Source organism: Grus americana, chromosome 7, assembly GCF_028858705.1.
Source record: "Grus americana isolate bGruAme1 chromosome 7, bGruAme1.mat, whole genome shotgun sequence".
Classification (NCBI taxonomy): Eukaryota; Metazoa; Chordata; class Aves; order Gruiformes; family Gruidae; genus Grus; species Grus americana.
This window is the reverse complement of record NC_072858.1, coordinates 19,136,927-19,152,479: the sequence shown is the minus strand read 5'-3', so window position 1 is coordinate 19,152,479 and position 15,553 is coordinate 19,136,927. Positions and strand designations below refer to the sequence as shown.

At 40.1% G+C, this 15,553-nt stretch overlaps 1 protein-coding gene across 5 annotated transcripts in view; it reads left to right on the top strand.

Moving 5' to 3' along the window:
* Positions 1-15,553, top strand: part of PCGF5 (polycomb group ring finger 5) — a 70,707-nt gene that overhangs the window by 20,601 nt on the left and 34,553 nt on the right. For 3 of the 5 annotated variants that reach the window (XM_054831179.1, XM_054831175.1, XM_054831178.1), the window contains exon 3: positions 14,166-14,475. In XM_054831179.1, the coding sequence (XP_054687154.1) occupies positions 14,364-14,475 (112 nt within the window). In that variant the 5' untranslated portion in view covers positions 14,166-14,363. Of the gene's footprint in view, positions 1-13,556; positions 13,672-13,812; positions 14,047-14,165; positions 14,476-15,553 lie in introns of those variants that run through there. The other 2 variants (XM_054831174.1, XM_054831176.1) reach the window with 2 other exon arrangements.

Below are 15,553 nucleotides of genomic sequence, written 5' to 3'. Positions count from 1 at the left end.
GGGAAGTTGGGATATGCGAAGCAGCTGTTAACCCAGTTTAACAGGACTGTGTATTTTGCTGTTATGCACTATTCCAGGAAGCTTACTATAATTGTTAATTATTTAGCATATACAGTAGTTTCTTCATAATTTAAAGTTTTAGACATGTCATTGAGCAAATGGGAATGGACACAGAGCTACTGTGTAATATAATGATAGTGATCTGTAATGATTTTTAGGAAAACCCCGTGGCTTTTGTTTAGTTTACATTATGGTGCTCACCACAGTGGATCCCATATGACAATGAAGCCAAAGAGGTGACAGGCAGTGCATGCTTGGGTATATCCCTAGTATCCATGCTGCACACTCGCCTGGGACCAATGTCATGGCCATGAGACGAGACCCCAGCATTCACCATGGCGTACGCCTCTGATACAGTTCAGACTCAACTGGAATTACTAACTCTTTCAGGTAGCCTACAACTGCATGTAGTGAGCATATTCCAAACCTACTGAGTAATTCTGGTTAGTATTTCACAGAATCCCAGAAATGTTAAGGTTGGAAAGGATCTCTGCAGATCATCTAGTTCAGCACCCCTGCTTAAAGCAGGGTCAACTACAGCAGGTTGCTCAGGGCCTTATCCCGTTGGGTTGTGAAAATCTCTTCAGGATGGAGACTCCACAACCTCACAAAAAACTTTCTGATGTTTAAATGGAATTTCTTGTGTTTCAATATGTGTCTATTGCGTCTTGTCCTTTCACTGGTCACCACTGACAACTCTTGCTCATTGTTCTTTACTCCTCCCTCCCTCCTCCTTCAAGAATTTGTAGACAATGATAAGATTTCCCCTGAACCTGCTTTCCTGCAGGGCAAACACTCCCAGCTCTCTCAGCCTGTCCTCATGCAATAGAAGTGCCAATCCCTCAGTCATCTTTGTGGCCCTTCACTAGACTTACTCCAGTATGTCCATATCTCTTTTACTGGGGAATTCACAACTGCACTCAGCATTCCAGATGTGTCTCACCACCTCTCCTAACCTGCTGGTAATACTCTTCATAATGCAGCCCAGGTGGCTGTTGGCCTTCTTTACTGCAAGGGTGCGTTGCTGGACCATATATAATTTCATGCCCACCAGGACACCCAGGTCCTCTTCTGCAAACCTGCTTCAGTCCCATCAGTCCCCAGCATGTAGTGGTGCAGGAGCTGTTCCTTGCAAGTACAAGACTTTGCATTTCCCTTTGAACTTCATAAGACTCCTGTTCGCCCATTTCTGAAGCCTTTGCTGGTCCCTGTGAGTGGTGGCACAACCATCTGGTGTATTAACTACTCCTCTCAGTTTTGCATCATCTGAAAAATCGCTGAGTATGCTCTCTGTCCCATTACCAGGTCATTAATCATAGAATCATAGAATTGTTTTGGTTGGAAAAGACCTTTAAGATCATTAAGTCCAACTGTTCAATGATGATGTCAAGCAGTACTGGCCCCACAATCAACCCTTGTGTTACTCCAATAGTGACTGACCTCCAGCTGGACTTTGTGTTGCTGATCATAACCTTTTGAGACTGTCAGTTCAGCCAGTTTTCAGTCCACCTCATTGTCCGTTTGTCTAGTCCAGCCCGTCTATTCAAAGCAGGGTCAACTAGACAAATTACCAAGGATGGAGACTCCACAGCCTCACCAAGCAAACAAGTCTAGGGTTTGTCCACCCTCACAGTGGATTTTTTTCTTTATGTTTAAATGGGATTTCCCATGTTTCACTTTGTGTCCACTGCCACTTGTCCTGCCACTGGACAATATTGAGAAGTCTCTTGCTCTGTCTTATTTACTTCTCCCATCAGGTATTGATAAGAACTCCCCTGAGCAAGGCTAGGCAACCTCTTCTCATATGACAGATGCTCCAATCCCTTCATCATCTTAGTGGCTCTTCAGGAACTTCGTATGATAAAATCATAAACAGAGGGAGAAAATTATGTGGTAGAGTAGCAGTTACCTTTCACTCTACTGTCAATATTTGTATCTTGTCTGATTAATGTTACTGTATTTTGTGGCTTTGAAGAAGAGACACTTATCAAAGAAGTAGGGATCATAATCTTTTGTCTATGCTAAATAAATTACTTACAGTAGTCTTGTAAGTGGTTACAAGTTTATGATTCTTTGTGCACTAAGTACCATTTAAATTGGATCCTGTTTCCATCAGTGCCAGTGGTTTGGACAATAACATCATTGAGAGGTCATGTTCATAGTGAGGACTGTGGTGGTTTAACCCCAGCCAGCAACTGAGCACCACACAGCCACTCACTCACTTCCCCCACAGTGGGATGGAGGAGAAAATTGGAAAGGTAAAAGTGAGAAAACTCCTGGTTTGAGCTAAAGACAGTTTAATAGGTAAAGCAAAAGCTGTGCACACAAGCAAAGCAAAACAAGGATTTCAGTCACCACTTGCCATCGGCAGGCAGGTGTTCAGCCATCTCCAGGAAAGGAGGGCTCCATCATGTGTAATGGTGACTTGGGAAGACAAACAACATCACTCTGAACATGTCCCCCTCTTCCTTCTTTTTCCCCCAGCTTTATATGCTGAGCATGACGTCATATGGTATGGAATATCCCTTTGGTCAGTTGGGGTCAGCTGTCCCGGCTGTGTCCCCTCCCAACTCCTTGTGCACTCCCAGCTACTCACTGGTGAGGGGTGGTGTGGGAAGCAGAAAAGGCCTTGGCTTTGTGTAAGCACTGCTCAGCAGTAACGAAAGCATTCCTGTGTTATCAACACTGTTTTCAGCACAAACCCAAACCAGAGCCCCCTACCAGCAACTGTGGAGAAAATTAACTCTACCCAGCCAAAACTAGCACAGGATGTTTGCCTAAAATTAGTAATATTGACCTTGTTACAAAGTAAAGATTATGTTTCTAAAGATTTGGATGGTTGTTCTAGAATCCAAACTATGGAGCTGCTTTTTCCTTTATCAAAAAAGTGACTGTATGTAATCTATCTACAGCAAAAGAGTATACTTTCTATTTTTCTTCTTTATCTTTTCTTTATAACAATTTTTGTTATGTGGTTTTGTAAGCATCACATGAATTCTACCAAAAATTGTAGTTTTCATGAATATTATTGAGTGTCTCTGTACTAAAATTCATTAGTTTGTCCTTTTTGAATGAAGGACACTAACATAAAATAGTATTATTAGGAAGCAGTTTCAATACCTCACCTTGAGGGTTTTCAACTTGTTCTTGCCATTTTTTACACTGTTCACTGATAATTTTTTTTCAAAAAAGGCAGGGTTGGAGGGGTGGCACATGGATGGACATGGGAATTGCTTCACTGGGACAAGTATGGAGACCAACAGATGCAATGAAGAAATTTGTACAATAGATTTAAAATATATTGGATAACTGTAAATTGGCAGTCTGTATTTGAAGGTATCTCTTTTTGATATATTTTCTAACAATGGTTTCTCTCATGATTTTGGTAAGTTGCTTAGTGGAAGACATAGCACCGAAATACATGTATTAGTTCCTGACTGATGGTGGGTTATGATGGCACCAGTGTTTCTGACAAGTTTAAAAGACACAAGGATAAAACATTAGGCAGCATTCCAGATTTCTCTGCAGGAAAATGTAAATCTCCTTAATTTTATTCCTACTGAGCTGTGGCAACTAAGGTCTTGTATTTAAATGTGAATTATTAAATAGACAGCATGATGATGATAGGAGCAGGCTATGTGTTATATGTATCAACAAGTTCTTATAAGCCCAATACCTTGTCAAAAATTCATATTCCCATCTATGCATTTGTGATAAAGGGAAATAATTTTAAGAGTATCATGTCTTTTATTCTTAAAAGCCTACCAAGGATATTAGGTTAGGGAATGGAGTGAGATTTGCCATGTAAATTGATAGGTGAAACCTTCTAGCTTTAAGCCTCTAGAACCAAAACTTATCGCAGTGCTGAAGAGAACAGTCTCATCTAAAAAAAAACTCAGCAAAGTGTGTACAGGTTGTAGTAATGTAGAAAGGTCAGATGTTGTATGGTATCTTTATCATCTACTTTAGAAAAATATATTTGAAATGTATTTAACAGGCAACTCAGACCATAACCAATTGTGAAAAATGTTGAAAGTGAAAAGGTTTTGGGTATGGGGGTTTTTTTAATGTGTTGATACTGGGGAAAAAAAAAAAACAACCAAACAACCAGCTGGCAGCCTCAAGCTGAGGTTTATCTGAGATAAACCTCACCTCTTAGAATCTCTTAGTGTTTGATGGTGACTATAGGATTTGGAACTTTTGCAATACAGATTAGAAATAGCAGTGAGGTATGAAACAATAGTAAAGAATGATGCATGCTCTCTGCTGATTTTATACACCTTTGTAAAATATAAGGAGGTGACTGTTACATATATATGTATATACACTGCTGCATGGACTTACATACTAAGCTTGATGCAAATGAATAGTCACCCACTTTAATGAGTTGGATTGTGGACTTGCACGGATTATGGGCGTGCATAGTGAAGCATGAATGGTAGTGTTTATAGAATCAGGACCTAAATATAAAATATAAATATAGTTCAATTGCTATTTAAGTATAGATACCCCTGTAGGAGAATGTAGTGAATTTAGCAAGGAAGTGATTCTTGCTAAATGACAACTTTTTAAAGAGGAAATAAAGATCTATTTTTTGAAATATAAAGCAAGAATCTTAATAGAATGATCCAATTTGAGCATTTGTCAGAGCTTTTCAGTAAGTGCCATTAGATATTTAAGGACCAAAACAGACATTATTTTGTTTTATTCAAACAACTGCATCTCTTGAAGGGCTTTGTCTGTACTAGTGTGCTTAAGAACTGATTTCTTAGACTCAAAAGCATGTAATATCCTGAAATATTACCTACATTTCTTGCCATAATTTTCTTCCTACAGAATTTTCTAGCAATGTAGTTCATGATCCTGTCTAGTTAATGAGACTGGACAAGTTAGTAATGTGAGAATGAACTTCAGCAGACAGTACAGCTTTTTAAAAGCAGGATTGTGTATATTCTTTGTATTCTGGGAGGGACTCAGCCCTGCTCTTGTCCAGAGTCTAAAAAGAGAGAGTCCAAACTGCCATAGGCTACTCAGCTCAAAGCCACGTGTTCTCATTAGCACCGTGCTGAACCCAGACTTCCAAGCATTACAAAAAGGAAGCTCAAGATGCAGGGATGATAAACATAGTCTCACTGCTTTTGGTTGATTTTGTGCTCAGTCTGATTAGATGCACATCAATCCAGAATATGCTGTTTGATGCAGACAGAGTCTGAAGGCCATGATTTGTAATTACAAAAAAAAAAAACAAAACCAAAACCTCTTTTTGCATACTTAGGAATTGTTTTATACATCTTTTCTTTAGAAAACTCAGTGATGATAATGTCAGACGCAGGCACTGCTTATGCAAACTTCTATGATTTACTGCAGTCAGAGGACTAAAGTTGGGAAACCAGCACTGTCAACTTCCTAAGTTAATATGACTGCAGAACTGGCATATGATACCAAGTTATGGGCTGAGGAGCGATGGTTCACTTGAGAATAGCTTCTGGCTAGAATCCTGAGTTTGTCTCTCCTAAAACTGGCATATTATTCAAATGAAGAATCAATTAAAAGTATCAGTTTTGCTTAATGTTTTTCCATTAGTATATTGGATAAAAACTATTATTATTTCAAGATAATGCTTTCAGTAAAATGTTATCTGGAGCGACTCTCATTTATTAATGTGAACTGTTACAAATGTCCAAAATATGTAAAAAACCTTCTATTTTTCTTAATGCCAGGGAAAGATGGAGATACTGTCTTTTACCTAACTCAGTAGGCCAAATTCAGCTGTGACTATGGTTGTATGATTGGATGGACTGGATCACATGGAACATGTTGCTGCACAGTTTGACTCTATGTATTTGCTAAATTGCTGTCAAAAAAGATTGTATGAGGATGTGAAGCTTAGGTTGGAGTATCTTAGTCTGCCCGCCGTTTTCTCTTAATTTATCCAGAAAAAAAACCATTATCTATTTATTGTACAAGTTAAAAATGAAATTCACAGGTATCTGTATCAGGTTTCCTCCAGTGAAGCCTACTGTTTTAATGGGCAGACAAAGTGGCAGTTCCCGTGAATGAGAGTCTTCCTATACAGTTCAAATGAAATGGAGTCCATCCAACATTGTCTTATTAAGTTAAAGGTTTTATTCTTGAGAGAACGGGAAACAGAACTGAAAATTGATTGAAGTAGGGTAGTTAACTCCTTAAGATATTGTGAATGTCATTAATTTGTCTTGTAAAAGATGAGGCAATTTGGTTGCTACTTTTCTATTTCCTTGCAAGCCTCTTTCTTTGCTGGTTCTGCCATCATAATGGGTATGAGTAGATTTCTTGAGGATTGCTTTTGCTGAGCTTATTGGAGTTTTAAATTTGTTTTGACTTAAGATCTAGTAGCAAGTCTTGTTTTTAATTTGCAGTGCAAGTTGATTGCATAATTGTGAAGCTGTTTGACATGTGTGATACAATTTGATTTGCATTGCTGCCAGTTTTCAACTGTAAGAAACAAAATCTGTTAGTAGCAATTTTAGCAGGAGTCATTGGAGGGTTCTTACAGTTTATTTTCCATTTCCTAGAGATTGAAAGATGACACTCTTAGAAAACTATTTGAACGCTTCACGTTATTGCTTTGCTGAGCTGTATGTGTTGATGTAAGTGGCTTTGATATTTTCAGGGGAAAAAAGACTAAAATATATATATATAAAATATATGATACATAATATGCAGTATAGAATCGAAAAAGCAATATAATGCTGACAGAAAAAAGGATTTTTTTTTTTAAAAAAGGTAATTGAATTATAGCAAATAGTCCTTGGGATGTCTTGTGGAAAAGCATAGACTTCATTGAGACCCAATTAGAAAACTTGAAAGCTGTGCTTATACTGGTATAGAGGTATTTTTCCCCTGGAAGTATATATACGTAGAGTTGGCAAAGTGTTTGCCTCACGACCAACAGGTCCTGGAAATCTGTGGAGGAGACATAGTCTTGCCCATACAGACAGCAGCTATATTCAGGCTGGCCTGTGCATGTTACACCACTGGCATTTTCTGATAATGTGGCTCTGATTGTCACTGATTGATTTTTATTTTTTTTCCCCATTGTGCAGTAGCAGGGAGATTTGAAATAGCATTAATTCCCTCGTAGATTTTCTCTGGAAAAGCCACAGAATAAGCAGGTGATGCTATTGTAGAGAGCAGAGTAAAAGGAAACTGAACTGGCAGAAGCATATAATCAGATACCAATACAAGTAAAGTAGTTAAGAAGTATTAGAGATTATACAATAGAAATGGCAATACGTGTGTGATTTCACTGAGTTCAGAGAAAGTGTAACAAACTATGCAGTGAAAGTGAAATAACTGGCCAGAGCCCAAAAAAGTAATTCTGAAGATGCAAGATCTTTGTGGTGCATGGAGAACAGCTGATTTAGAACCAAGGTGGGTTGTTCCAAATTATGCATCTCTTTAAGCTGTTACCAAAATGTGTGACTGTTACTTGCTCTAAGTACTTATACAGAATTGCTGTAAATTTATATAAAACATAGGGCTGTAAAAGACTACTTTGGTCATTCTCTGTGATTCCCCACAATCACAGGCAAATTATGTGAAATTATGCCTACTCCATTTCAGCCTACAGAACATACCAAGAACCACAAAACATTTTTTCAATACCCTATAAAAAACTAAAGGCGATGTAATGCAGGAGACTAAAGTGCATTGAAACTACAGTGTGCTATAAGACAAAACCAGGAGAGGTTGAGGATACCACCAGTATTTTAGTTGCCTATAGTTCCTAACTCCACTGCAGATCATTGTTTTGAAACTGAGCACAGAGGCAAATGGATGCACAGAAGCCTCTGGATTGCACGTCTTGTATCCTTCCTGCTGTTGCATCACTCCTAATCTCTGATGGTTTAAAACCTCTCTCTCCACCTTGTCACCAAAAATCAATTATGTATGAAGAGAATCAAAAATACCATTGTGGCACAATGCAAGGCTCTATACCGTAATGAAGAATTTGCCATGAAGCCAAAATGATGTCAATTAGGTCATTCTCAGATGAAGAATCAGCTTGGCTATGTGGCAGTTTATAGTGTACCTTTGCTGTGCTTAAAAAAAAAAAAAAAGAAAACCAAAACCAAAAACCAAACAAAAACCAGAAAGCAACAGCTGATCACAGTTCACACAGCTCGATACTAGAGTAACTAAATAGAGAATTTGGTCACTAATATTTTAAAAGTTTGTCCCACTTTCTTTGAGAAGTTTCTGGACATGTTTTTGTCTGATGCATACAGTCATACCTATTAAAACTATTCTTCAAAAGAAAAATACAAAATAGCGACAAAATAATCAAGGCAACACAAGGAAAATGTTTTTTTTAAAATATGCCTATCACACTTAATTCTTAAATCTACAGCTGCTTTCAGCTGAATAGTTTGAATACTGCTGTGATAGATTGGTATTTTTAAATTTGCAATACCCCTGAAGACCATAACCACAGTTCTTAAATCTGTTGTTCACAGGGAGATATGTCAAGCTGGTCACAAGATCTTCCCTCAGTATGTTTAATGGCCAACTAATAATATGTTCAAAACCAGGTATTTTTTCACTTCAGCCTCTGCATACAAGTGGCTAAATTTTCTCCTTTGTGGTAGTGACAATTTCTAGTAAATTTTATTTCACAGTTGTGATTTTTTTTTTTTTCTTGCAGTGGTAATCTCACTCTCACAGTGCTATGGCCTTGTTCCTTACTTGTTTTCTGTGTTTCTCTGACTGGGAAGAGATAGCGTGTGCTCTGATTGATCAGTATTTTAGCATGCCAAGGAAATGTTTAACAATACAGATCTGCTCGTCTTTCCCTTGGTAGAGTTACTAATTTGATTCCCTCTTCTTTACTAGCAGCCAATTATTATAAAACCTGTAAGAACTTACTTTACAATTTCTCTTTTTAAAATTTGCTTGAAATTAGTTCAACAAAGTTGGAATGCTTGAAATTAGTTCAACTGTTAGAACACAGTTTTACCTTACTCTTGAAATGTATCTTGAATGTATTTGTCTTGTTTACTTATTTGTCAATGGCGTAATAATACAGATGTTAGCATTTTGCAACCTGCTTTGCTACTTTAGACTATAAAGGAAAAGTAAGCATATAAGAAAAAAATGCTATATATATCCCAGAAGTGCTAATATTTGCTAATATACAGCATTTTATATGGAGCTTAGTAGGGATGAAAATAAGCCCTCACAGCAGAAACACAAAACCTCACTGCTGATCATTTTCACAAATAAGAGATGGGGATAAGAATAGCCTAGTTCCTATCATTTCCTATAAAATCAAAGACAGTCTTCACACTCAGCATAGTAATATTGTTTATATGATAAACAATGTTACTGCTCTTTGCCTAAAAAACAAAGAAATATGATGCATGATCCCAAGATAATGGCAAAGACAGTGGTAATGACAGTAAGAGTTACATTTACTTCCTGCTAGTAAATTATATATAGGGGAAAGTACACAAGATGCAGCAAGGAAAATTCCAACTGGACCTAATGAAAAAAATCCACAATGAATATTGCCAAGGGCTGAGACAGGTTGCCCAGAGATGCTGTAGAATTGGCATCCTTGGATAAATTAAAAATTTATTTAGATAAAGCTCTGAACAATCTGATTTAACTTTAATGTTAGATCTGCTTTGAGCAGGGACATTGGACCAGATGGTGTCCAAAGGTCCCATCCAACCCAATTAGTGTGTGGTTCTATCCTAGATACTGTTCTAGTGGATAGGGAATTTAACACTGGAAATAAAAGATCCAAAAGTGGTTATATTTGGTCTATTTTTCATACTTGAGTAAATATGCCGTAATTCAAGTTGCCAGCAGTTTAAGGGATGTGATCTTCCTCTCTACTCATCTCTACTGATGAGGCGATGCCTGGAGTGCTGTGTCCAGTTCTGGGCTTCTCAGTATGAGAAAGAAATGAAGCAAGTCCAGCACAGGGCCACAAAGATGATTGAGGGACTGAAGCATCATTCATATGAGGAGAGGCTGAGAGTGTGAGGACTGCTCAGCTGGGAGAAGAGAAGGCTGGGTGGGTGGGGGTGTGTGTGTGTGTCTGTCTTATCAGCATGTATAAATACTTGATGGGAGGGAATGAAGGTGAGGAAGTCAAACTGTTCTCAGTAGTGCCCACTAACAGGACAAGAGATAATGGGCACAAACTGAAACTGAAACATGAAATCCCATCTGATCACAAGAAAACTTTTTTTTTTTTTTTTTTACTATGAGAGTGGTCAAAACAGGAAGAGATTGCCCAGAGAGCTGCAGTCCCCATTTGTGGAGATATTCAAAACCCAGCTGGACACAGTCCTGGACAACCTGCTCTGGCTGACCCTGCTTGAGCAGAGGAGGTGGACTAGATGATCTCAGGAGGTCTCCTCCAACCTAAGCAATGCTGTGAAGTTTTCAAGATTTTAAAAGTCATAAAATGGCATTTCCATCAGACGTCTAGAGACTTGGTATTCAGTGAAGGTGAATGCTCTGACTTCCCTCTAAATATCATTCAGATTGTTCCACAATGTCTATTAACAAAAATAGGGAAATTTTTTTCTTTCATTATTTTCCCAGTCCAGATGTGTCCCGGTAATTCTACCATCTACAAAATACAAGTAACTCTTAGATAACTGGAGGGTAATTGGAGACTTGCCTAGAAACACACTCCAGCGTAGCCCTATAGGGATGTAAGGTTGCACTCACGTAGATCTACTTGCAGAATTAGAATTATTCACTTATTTCAAATGTTACTGAGAACTTGGCTGTATAGACCAATGTTTATTTTCTCTCTGGAATTTACTTGAGAACTGACATCAAATATTGATATCTTTCAAAAATGTTAGAGCCGCATTAATGAGTAAAATTAATGAAATGCTTGGAGTTCACAAGTTCTAATGTGTCCTGGCTGTTCCTTTTAAAGGATACATTTTATTCCTATGTAAAGAATTACTCTGTTTCACATTAGGATGATCCAGTAGTTCTTCAGGGATTTCAACAAACTACTCCCCTTCTTTGATAATGCTGAGAAAGCAATCTTTATTTTCTATGTGTTAGATGAGTGCATATATGTACAAAATGAGTTTTTTTAAAAAAGTACTGTTAGAGGACATTCCAAGAACTACTGAGTACAAGTCAGTCAACAGGAAAGTCAGAAGTTTAAGAAACACTGAAAAATGAGAGCAGCTGTATTTTCATCACTGAGTTGAGGGCTGTAATCACCCTCTCTGTAATACCACGTTTGCTGTTGCTAATATGTGATATATATTTACTGTGACTAGCTCAGTTTATTTTGTTAATTCTGTTTCTCTCATAACATGAAAATGACCACGTTGTTTGATTCAAACACTATTCCTCTGTTACTTTTTAACTGCTATAAGGAAATCAAAACGCTCACATCACTTATATGGCACTATGTTTTTAAATAAACCTGTTGTATGCAATGCTAGGAGTTAACCACCTTTGAAATTATAATTAATTCATAAGCATTTATTAACATAATTTTCTTCCTCATGCTATAAAGTAGGAGTAAGTATTTTAGGATCTTTGTTATGCTGCTTTCCTCTGATAATTAAATGAGAGCTTTTTCTGCACTGCTTCTCATTTGTTCTTTATGTTGTGGTCTTGAAAGGTGCTGAATGCTTCAATTTTCATCATGTTCAGTGAGAGTTAAGGCCACTCAGCATCTCACAAGTACAACTTCGTACTGGCAGGACCAAGCTCCTACATTGTGGAGACATGAGGCAAGAATTTGTCATCCACACTGTCCCTTACCTGGTAGTCCTTAAAAAAGGGAATCTGTACCGGTTGTGTGTGTTTCCAAGTATCACAACTGCTGCCCAATTACTACTGTAACTGTGTTTTTAATGTGCTTGGGTAGAACATTGTGTATCCGCTATTGTATAAACATGACCCTAGCTGATAAATTTGTTTAGAAAATGCTGTTTGTTTGGGGTTTTTTTCAATAGGGACACTTGATCAACTATGCTTTGAAATCTCACTTAGAATCCAGTTGATTTTTAAAACAAATCTTACCAGACACAGTCATTTTGAAACAGCCAGGAGAACATCAGCAGTTGCTTGTTTTAACTGCATGTGTATAAGTTTAATAACACTGTATCATGCTTAGTCCACGTTCAAGCAGGGCCACTCATACTCATTCTGAAAAATGTCAACTTCTGCTAAACTGACAGAATGTGACTACTAATTAAAATATTCCCATGAGATATATATAGTCTATGTTATCTACTTTCTCTGTTAGAGTTCTCTAACCTTTGATGCAGCAGTGTTTGCTTTATGGTATAATAATGTAAACAGTGGTTAACAATAGAAGGCCAAAACCATCTAAACACAAGTTTTTGTTAAACTGTATCACATGCCGCTTCAAAAGATTTTTAGCTTTAAAAACTTTTGTTCATATTGTGGAGAAATAATCTCATACAAGATGAAAATTTAATCAGGAAAAATTATGTGCATTCTGTTGAATTAACCTATATCGGGTTTATCATGCATTCACCACTGCACTGTAACTTTAGGTTTTTAATGCATCTGCCTCAGCCTGGCAATTGAATTGATGTAAACGGAGATTTACTGGAGGGTAAATATTCCAGAAGTAGGAATGGATGGCAAGAGTAGCCCTAAGTTATTAAAGCTTCTGCTGTTGCAGCACATACCCAAGGATGAAAGGGAGACTGCACTGGAGGACCAATGCAAAATGAGCATTTACTTCAAATGCACACTAGAAAAGCAAAGACCTAGCACAGTCATAGGTAATATGATGGTATTGCAGCTAATATAGGAAATTACTCATATTTTTGTTATTATTGTTAAAAGTAGTATAGAAGAAATTTTCTAGAAAGAGTGCAATTGAAAAATACTATTAAGGCAGCTTTAGTTTTATGGATAATTTCCTGGTAATACCGTGTGTTTCTGTGAATAGGGGAGTAAAAGGCAGATGTACTGAACCACAGAGACAGCTCTCACTCATGCTTAATCGGTCTCCGGCTAGTTGGTCCGAGTTAGAGAGAAGCACATGTATAACATCTATAACTGTTCACAGGATTTGGGCCTAACTTAGTCCAGTGGTTTATTATTTCCTCTTGAGGGGTGGAAAAACGGGTTTAAGTTTCACCCTTCCACGGGCAGAAGCTGAAGTTGTTTTGAAGAAGGGGTGAAAGGGCCGAAGCGGGGCGAGTGACGTGCCGCCGGGAGCGGGCTGGGGCTGCGCTGCGGCCGCTCCTGCGCTTACCTGTGGCCGGCAGCGCCCCCGCTCCGCTGCCCACCGCCTCACCTCCACGGCTACCCGCCCCTGCCCCTCTGCCCGTCCCGCTACCCGGGCGGCGGGGCCGCTCAAGGGCTCCTGGCGGCTCCCGCCCCGGAGCGGCGCTGCGGGCCGTGGCGCAGCAGGGCTCGGCCAGGGAGCAGCGCCTGCGCGCCGGTCCCGCCCGCCCGCTCGCCCTGGGACCGGCCGCGGCAGCCTGGCGGGGAGGGAACGAGGGAGGGCTCGAAAGGGGCGGGAGTCGCACGCCGTTTCCCTTTCTCTTTCGCTGGGCGGCCGCCCGTCCGCCCGAGGCCGCTGGGCTGCGCCAGGTACGGCGGGGGGGCCGACGCGAGGGGGAAGGACGGGAGACGGGCGAGCGGGGGGAGAGCCCGGCGGACGCCGCCGAGGTGCCCCGCCCGCCGCCCTCTCCTGCCGGCGGGCTTCCGCAGGGCTGCGCGGCGGCGGGGCTGTGGGAGGGCTCCTCCCCGCGGGGGCCCTCCGAGGCCTGCGGACCGCGGCGCGCCTCGGCGGGGTGTGCGGGGCGGGCAGCGGGGCGCCGGCGGGGCTGGCCAGCGGCCCCTGCACCTGTCACTGCTGTCCCGCGGTGCCCGGCAACTTGTCCCGCTGGCGACCGGAGCCTGGCGGGGGCAGGGGCGCAGCCTCGGACCTCGGCTGCCGGGCGCCGGGCACACAGCCGCTGTTATGTAAATAGTAACCGGGGTGCCCCTGCCAAGTTCCTGGCGACACTTTTGTCCTCCGGGGCATCGTCACCTGTGTTGTGCTGCCAGGCTTACACACCTCTCTCTTTCCACGTGTGTTACAGGTAGGAAAATGACTCGCCTGGCACAGGAGCAGGAGTTAGGAGCCACGTCCCAGTGAGTCCTCCAGAATTAAGAGCAAATGCCTGGAGAGGTCCAGCTGCACTGAGCAGCACCGCAGCTCTTGTGAACCACAGGCATCGACGCCTCTCAGACTTGCTCCTCTGGCCCCAAGCACTCTGCCAGCATTTCCTACCCCACGAATGGCTACTCAGAGGAAGCACTTGGTGAAAGATTTCAATCCTCATATCACCTGCTATATCTGTAAAGGCTATCTCATCAAGCCAACTACAGTAACTGAGTGCCTCCATACCTGTAAGTAGTGCTTTGCAAAATATCCCTCCTTCATGATACTTCCTTGAAGTCTTATGTGTTTAATATGATTTCTGTGCTGGTTTTTGTTTACTTTTGAAGTGTTGCCTGAAATGGTATGCAGTTTCTGGTGGGGTTTCTAGACACCGGTCTGCCATTTGGGTCATCTTGAGGGCATGCTGACTCTGCTTTACACCTTGCAGAGTAAATGTACCCCTTTTCTTTCCCCCAAGGTAGTGGTGGCTCCAGCACCAAACGTATCAGTGTGGCCTGGCTGATCACAAGTAAGATCATTAGGCTGGGTGTGGTATTTTGATAATATAACTATGCTTTTGAAACATCAGCCAATGTATCTCTTGGCAGTGTGCATGATGGGTACACCAGTTTGGTCAGTACTGGCTCACAGCTCTCTGTAACGTGTTCCATGGCAAAATGCATAGAAATACTTGAAAGTTGGCAAAATATTTGTTTAGGGAGTAGATCTCTTTGAATGAAACTGACTCGGGAAGAATTATTCAGGTCGTTCATATAATTCAAACACAAACACTGGCATGTATGATTTATATTAAATGTATGAACGGTCCTGTCAAACTGAGTTGTCTTACTTCCATGAGCTAAGTTACGTACACGCTTGAATTTTTTACGTTTTTTCCTGAATAGAAGAGAGTTTTCTGAGACCTTCTTGAGAATTTGGCATCTTTCTAAATAAAATTTGAATTCCTCTAAAAGAAGAGTAAGGGGAACTATATGTTTTCTGGTAGAGTTCTCATTTTTAAACCTTGAATAAATATCAGTTAAAAGCCTTGTCTTAGCATTTCCTGTCATTTCTGCATGGTGTTGTTCTTGTCTTCACTGTTAATTTTTACATTATGGTATTATGTCCCTAGTATATCAAGCACATGGAGAATTAAACCATGTCATTCCTATAAGTTGTTGTTAGTATAAAGATAATATTGTTTACCATTTTAATAATATTATTTTTAGTTTAGTTTTTGAGAAAAAAATAGTGTTGAACTGGCTTTTTCCAATTCTAATATCAGCTTATAATGTAGTATTATTATTGAGTTTTGAATTTCTTGGT